This window comes from Austrofundulus limnaeus, unplaced genomic scaffold (assembly GCF_001266775.1).
Source record: "Austrofundulus limnaeus strain Quisiro unplaced genomic scaffold, Austrofundulus_limnaeus-1.0 Scaffold1750, whole genome shotgun sequence".
NCBI classification, from domain to species: domain Eukaryota; kingdom Metazoa; phylum Chordata; class Actinopteri; order Cyprinodontiformes; family Rivulidae; genus Austrofundulus; species Austrofundulus limnaeus.
In genome coordinates, this window is record NW_013954152.1 from 31231 (window position 1) to 38244 (window position 7014).

The 7014-nt window shown below is 46.1% G+C and overlaps 1 protein-coding gene across 1 annotated transcript in view; it reads right to left on the reverse strand.

The window, feature by feature from the left end:
- Window positions 1-514: 514 nt before the first annotated feature.
- LOC106536266 (coronin-2B) overlaps window positions 515-7014 on the reverse strand; it is a 9305-nt gene continuing 2805 nt past the window's right edge. Inside the window, exons 5-14 of the mRNA XM_014033472.1 lie at window positions 6491-6691; window positions 6295-6411; window positions 5436-5540; window positions 5178-5274; window positions 4868-4983; window positions 4707-4797; window positions 4464-4633; window positions 4077-4244; window positions 3932-4000; window positions 515-656 (exon numbers count right to left, since the gene is read on the reverse strand). Of these exons, the coding sequence (XP_013888926.1) occupies window positions 591-656; window positions 3932-4000; window positions 4077-4244; window positions 4464-4633; window positions 4707-4797; window positions 4868-4983; window positions 5178-5274; window positions 5436-5540; window positions 6295-6411; window positions 6491-6691 (1200 nt within the window). The 3' untranslated portion in view covers window positions 515-590. The remainder of the gene's footprint in view (window positions 657-3931; window positions 4001-4076; window positions 4245-4463; window positions 4634-4706; window positions 4798-4867; window positions 4984-5177; window positions 5275-5435; window positions 5541-6294; window positions 6412-6490; window positions 6692-7014) is intronic.

Genomic DNA, 7014 nt, shown 5'->3' on the forward strand with positions numbered 1-7014 from the left:
ATTTCTGTGAACAGTTTTATGACTTTTACTTGAGTAGTTTTCTAATCAGTGAAATTTGTTTTTACCAAAATCATTTTCTGTTAAAGTAATTTTACTTTTACTTAATTTGTATTTTATAAACCTCTGGTAAAAAACTGACAAACATTGTTTTATTCTTTCCACCTCTCAGACAGACTAAGCATAAAGTGGTTAAATGTTTGTATTTTAAATAGGGATGCACCAATWGGAAAATTTAAGCTGATATAATTATTGCTGTTTTGGCCAATGGCCGATATTTATGGTTATTACACAAACACAAAATATTTATATACACATACGCACAAACATATTTGTGTCTTTTTTTTTTTCAATATAAAGAAAGACGAGCAGACCTCTGACATGACTGATTCAGTTATTTCTGGCTGCACAGCATCATCATGATCAAACAGATCCCACTCCACCAACCATCTCCCCTCCCAAAACAGAAAATAAAAAGTGTGAGATCAATATCTGACATTAATATCAGCMCAGTTTTACTTATTGAACCAATACAAATGTTAATGCTGATAAACTGTGCGTCTCTAATTTTAAAACAAAAAGGTGAGTTTCCTTCAGACCGCCGCTCTCATGTTGCTTCGGCTTCTTTTTATCTCCAACTCCAGCTGAGTGATCCTTATCTGCAGGAAACAACCAGACAGGAATCTGATCAGTGGATGTAAAAAAAACAAAAATCTAATTATTGTCTTAATTTCTGGACCTTCAACAACTTTTTTTTGTTCCGCTCTCAGAGGAGTAAGACGCTTTTTCCTTCTCTCCTGCCCTTCCCTATCTTCCCTGCTTCACTGCTTGGAGCCTTCTCTACATTTTTCATCCAAAACCAGGAATTATGTATTTTTTAAATGGATTTGGTTAGCTGGTCTCTCAATAAAACTTTTGGAACTAAGTTTTTTCTTCTTCCATGGGAGGACAAGTCAAGGTGGGRCCTCTGTTCTTCTCTGTTCTGGATATATGTCTGGACCCCGATCACTGGTTTCTGCAGATTGGTTTGGTGGTCTCCTGGTGTTCTACAAAACAGCGTCGGTGGCTTCTCACTTTCTGGCTGACTGACCAACTGTATGTGTGGCTGTATTCTATCAGCACTCGGACATTGTGCCTTGAGCGAGCTGGACTCGGTCTGCGAGCAGTTCTATTGAGGGTTGCGGGCCGGCTGTGGTCCCTGGACTTTGCTGACCAGATGGAACTGATCTTGGAGAAGCTGATGGATCGGTTCGGCGGAATTTGTCCACATATTTTTTTGTCTGATTGGATTCGCCACCTTGAGATGCACCAGCAGAACTCTAAAGCAGATGGAAAATTGTTATTCATCTGTCTGTCTCTTTCTGTTCCCGAAACAACTGATTACAGGATCTGAATCTCCCCGACAACGACCTTGATCTGTTGACTAAATTCTTCCTGGCTGGATATGTTGACAAGGCTCAACCCCACACCTCCCTCTCTCCTCTCTCACCCGTGTGATTCTGGTCTCCTGAGCTGTCATGGTTTGTCATTTTATGCCTTGGTTTTTCCTAGTGTTTCTATGTTCCCCTGTGTGTCTCTGCTCGGCTGCCCCACATCACTCTGCTGATTACCCTTGTGTTTCTCCCCAGGTGTTTTCTGTTCCCTCATTAGTTTTCTGTGTATTTAAGCTCAGTCTTGTCTCTGTCTCATTGTCGGATCATTGTTCTGTGTACTTGGTCATGTCCTGTCCCACCCATGTTCTCCGTCTACCTCCAAGTCAAAGTGAATTTTGCTGTATTTTCAGCCTCCCTGGGTTTTGCATTAAAGTCCTTGTGCTTTTTTGATTTTTGACATCTGCCTGTGCCCTGGGTTATTTTGTCGGTCCTGACATAATGATCCGACCACGCACCCAGCCCACAGGCACCCCGTTTTCGGGAGTGCCTGTGGAGGAGCAAGATTTTTTTTCTTGCCGCCCCTCGGCGCGCCGGTCTTTCTCCTCTCACTGTTGGAGTCCACCAGCATCACCTGGGCCCGCCTCAACTGCTCTTCCTCCTTCTGCCCTTGAGAAGCCGGTCCCTYCCTTTCCCCCCTGGGAGGAACAGGTGACAACCCCCATCATTGGAGGGTCAGTGAAGATCCTCAGGGGTATCTCAATGCGCTCCAACAGATTCTCCATCAGCCGGCAGATAGAACGTGTTCTGGGGGAGCGCCCAGATCTGCTCCTCCTGCCAGGCCATCAGCTGCTCCACCGGTTTGTGAAGAGGGTTTTGGGGGAGTCATCTGGTACCCACCCCCCCCCACCCCTTCTGCTCCTCCTGCGCTGGTTGTTAGGGTTCCTGAACCAGTGTTTCTGGTTCCAGTTCCGGTGGTTCCTGAGCTGGTGGTTTCTGAGCCAATGGTTCCTGAGCTGGTGGTTCCTGTTCCGGTGGTTCCAGTTCCAGTGGTTCCTGAGTTGGAGGTCCTGGTGGTTCCACAATCGGTGGTTCCACATTTGGAGGTCCTGGTGGTTCCACAGCTGGTGGTTCCACAGTTGGAGGTATTGGATCCACAGTCGGTGGTCCCACAGTTGGTGGTCCCAATGTCTCCGGTGTTGGCGAGCCCCGAGTCAGCGGTCTCTGAGGTTTGTGAATCAGCTGCCGGCTCCTCCACGACATCTGGGTCAGCTGCCGTTGTCTCCATGTCACCTGGGTCGGCTGCCGTCGCCTCCATGTCGCCTGGGTCGGCAGTCGTCGCCTCTTCGTCCCCTCTGTCACCTGTGTTCGCCGTCGCCAAGGCTCTGGCTCCATCAACCTCAACGGCTCCACATCTGCTCCCGTCTCCCCCCTTTGCCCCACTTCTGCTCACGCCTCCTCCTGGGGCTCAACGTCTGCTCCTGTGGGGCCTCGCCATGGAGGGTTCCCTGGCCATCCCCCTGGACTCTTGCCTTATGTGGGATGGTTCCCTGGCCGTCCCCCTGAACTTTCATGTTTTGTCTTCGAGTTCTGTCTTGTCACGTCTCCCATTGTCCCGTGCCTCTCCTTGTTGATCGTCTGATGAAGATCGTTAAGAGGGAGTTACTGTCATGGTTTGTCATTTTATGCCTTGGTTTTTCCCAGTGTTTCTATGGTCCCCTGTGTGTCTCTGCTCAGCTGCCCCACATCACTCTGCTGATTACCCTTGTGTTTCTCCCCAGGTGTTTCTGTTCCCTCATTAGTTTCCTGTGTATTTAAGCTCAGTCTWGTCTCTGTCTCATTGTCGGATCATTGTTCTGTACTTGGCCGTGTCCTGTCCCATGTTCTCYGTCTACCTCCAAGTCAAAGTGAGTTTTGCTGTATTTTCAGCCTCCCTAAGTTTTGCATTAAAGGCCTTGTGCTTTTTTGATTTTTGACATCTGCCTGTGCCCTGGATTATTTTGTCGGTCCTGACTTGAGCAGGCTGAAACCCATACAGAATGAACAGTTCCATCAATATTCTGAACTTTGGCTGTGTTGGTTTAGGGGACTGGATTTTCCGGGCCCCACTAAACTCACTTACTCCTCTGGCTAATAAATCTGCCCTACGCAGAGTTTTTTTTTTTTTTCATAAACGCCATAGTGTGTCACAGTGTTGATTTGATATGATGTTTTTGTTTTTTTCCTCATCTTCCCTTGTGTGGTTTTTCTGGGGGGTTTCTGTTTAAGATGGCGCCACGGTAGGCAGCCTGTTACTGMAGCTCCCGTGTCTTGAGTTACTGTAATGTGCAAATTTCCCCATTGTGGGATCAATAAAGTTTTATCTTATCTTATCTTTAATCTCCTAAATGTGGAGTAAAACTGTATTAAGTGGAAACAGTTTCATCAGATTCTTCATTGTTATATTTTTATGATCCAGTTTCTGGATAAAAACATTAATTATTGGTCCATTTTCCAAAGCTCAGGTCAGTTTGGATATTCAAAACGGTAAAGGTTTTATCTGCTAGTTTCCTTTTTTCACCAACATCTTTCTGCAGCAGCTCCTTCTTCAGCTCTCTGATCTCATCTTGTTGTCTGTAAAACACCTTCAGGAGCTGAAACACAGAGGGTTCATGATCTTTCTTCAGTTTGTGGCTCAGCTGCAGGACCAGAAGAGTGTCTCTGCCTGACCTCTGTCTCGGTGGTGGGCGGGGGGTTCTCGGTGGGTTCGCAGCAGTGTGGGGTGCAGCGGTAGGTCCACAGTGGGAGCTGGGTCTCGTCGGGCTGCCACCCCGACAGGTCGCTCAGGTCTCTGGGATACTTGGCGTCCTGATAGGCCAGCTGCTCCTCCAGGAAGTCCTTTAAAGACACCAAAGGAGAAACCGATCAGTCCAGAAGTCTACTGAAGACCACACCTTCCACAAGTTCTAGACTCATTTACAAACAGGAAGTCYAACAGGAAACTGGAACTAATGGGGAGCAGAACTGCTAAGAGCTGTTTGGATCCAGGATCTTGAGGACCATAAATTAGAACTGGATTATACGTAGATGGACCAGAACAACTCAAACTTATGAGACCTCAGAACACCAGTCTWCCTTCTCTGTAAGGTCCTGGTTTAATCCTCCACCAGCTGGACTCCTCTGGACCCTCATTGATTCCAGCTCCTTTGACTGGCTTTTGCCTGCGGGGATTTCAGCGTACGGATTTTCAACACGAGTCTCAGGTTTCAGGGACATCAGAACTGGTCCTGATGGAGACATGAGAAGAAAATGGTTGGTGGATCACTAAGAACGCTGAAACCAGGTCAAGGTGTTACAGACCCCTGTTGATCCCCTGCAGCCACTCCTGAGCCGTCAGAGCCGGCTGGTCTCCGGCAGTCATCGGGTACAGGTCCTCCTGGAAAACGGTCGACTGAGGGTCCAGAACATGACGTTAGATTAAAGTACTTTGGATTATATTGGACTTTTGTATCAGTCAGAACCTGTTTTCGTGGTATGACCATGGACAGAGGTTCCACCAGGTCTTTGACGGGAATCAGACGATAAAACCGGAAAACTTCACAGGCACTGACATCGAGGCCACGCTTCGGCATCACCCCTGGAAGACCAAAATAAAAACTTAGACCCAACTTTATTTAGCTTTTGTTAAGATGTTATTAGGTTAATATTGCTCCAAAGCGTGTCCTTCTGTTTGCACTTGAACCACTGATTCAAGATGGCCGACACAGCTAATGACCAGAAAACTGGTTGTAACAGTTGGATTGATGTGGGTTTTTAGCGTGTTGATCTGACCGAGGCCTTTCTGGGGCAGCAGGGATYTGAACTCTGTCAGGAAGCTGATGTAAGGTTTTTCAGAGCTCAACTCGTAGCACCGGATGTTCCCGTCACCCTGAACACACAGAAAGGTGGAGTCAACTCCCAACTGTAAAATGTTTAAAGTCTGGACAAAAACATCTGAAATAAATCAGCTCTGAGGTCACGTCAAACATCATTTATCAGCAGAATTGATGGTTTTTGGCCCAACGGTTAWGTTATCTAACATTTTCTAACCTTTCCAGCCAAGTAGAGCAACTGTGTGTCCTGGTCGTAGAACGGGAAGAGGACTCCTGCAGATCCATCAAGATCCTCTTCAAACAGAGGCTCAGACAAGTTGTCCTGCAAAGAGACAGGAAGACATTTAAGTGAAATGGTCCAAAGTCCAAGATGGAACCACTGAAACCTACAGAACCTGTAAGGTACAGTGGTACGGAGCGATACTTTTAGGGGACGGGGGTGTTGTGGGGGGATATCCTGATTTACTTTTACATAATCCTAACAAAGGTTCTCATGATGCTAAGAATTTATTTATTTATTTATTTATTTTTGCATGATCCTGAGAAACCTTTACAAGATCCTGGGAAACCTTTACAGGATCCTAAGAAACCTTTACAGGATCCTGGGAAACCTTTACAGGATCCTGAGAAACCTTTACAGGATCCTGAGAAACCTTTACAGGATCCTGGGTAACCTTTTCAGGATCTTGGGAAAACTTTACAGGATCCTGAGAAACCTTTACAATATCCAGAGAAACCTTTACAGGATCCTGAAATACATTAGTATGATCCTGAGAAACCTTTGCATGATCCTGAGAAACCTGTACATGATCCTGGGAAACCTTTATAGGATCCTGAGAAACATTACAGGATCCTGAGAAACCTTTACAGGATCCTGAAAAACCTTTACAGGATCCTGGGAAACATTTACAGGTTCCTGGGAAACCTTTACAGGATCCCGAGAAAACTTTATCCTGAGATACATTTGCATTATCCTGAAATAACCTAAATACTGTTACTATTAAATAAGTTTCATGTTTTCAGAATTTCAGGAGATGTTCATTCTTATAAAAGTAAAAAATAACAGATTGTCTCACGGGGTCCCAGAGGACGATCTGTCTGTGGTTCCAGGACGAGGTCCCGGTGGACAGAAGCATCTTCAGCCCTGTGACGTATAAAACCTTGTTGGCCTTGTGGGTCTTCTTGTTGGACACCTGCAGAAAGACGAGGCTCCATCACTGCCGGTTCCACCGGGTGGAACATTTAAACCAAATGAACGCCTCAGAGCAACACCTGGAGAATCTGTCCAGCCCGCGGGTCCAGGACTCGGACCCGTCGGTCTCTGGAGGTGACGGCCAGCCTGCTGCCATCGCTGTTGAAGCTGACGGAGAAGAGCAGCGCCTCAGATGGGTATCGGTGTTGGACGGGCATCAGGACCACTCGGGCTGGACATCTGATCACTGACTCGGACCGGGACACGTCCCAGAGCAAGACCTGGACCAGGAGACAAACTCAGGTCTGATCTGGATGAATAAATGTTTCATATTTGTAGGTGGAGCCGTTTTACATCTTAGTCTCCGTTTTGWCCGGATTTTCTAACAAAAACACTGAAATACCCAGCTGCACCACTAGARGGCGAGAAAGACCACCTTACAGAAGAATAATGTTAAATTTTCACAGAGTTTCCTCAAACTAATTTTGTTTCTTAAATATTGTTTGAAATTTTTTAATTTTTCAGGAAATTTCGTGTTTGATGGTAACAGCATCAGGATAAAGTGAAAAATGTTTAAAATTTAAATGTTTATTTCCTTGAAAAC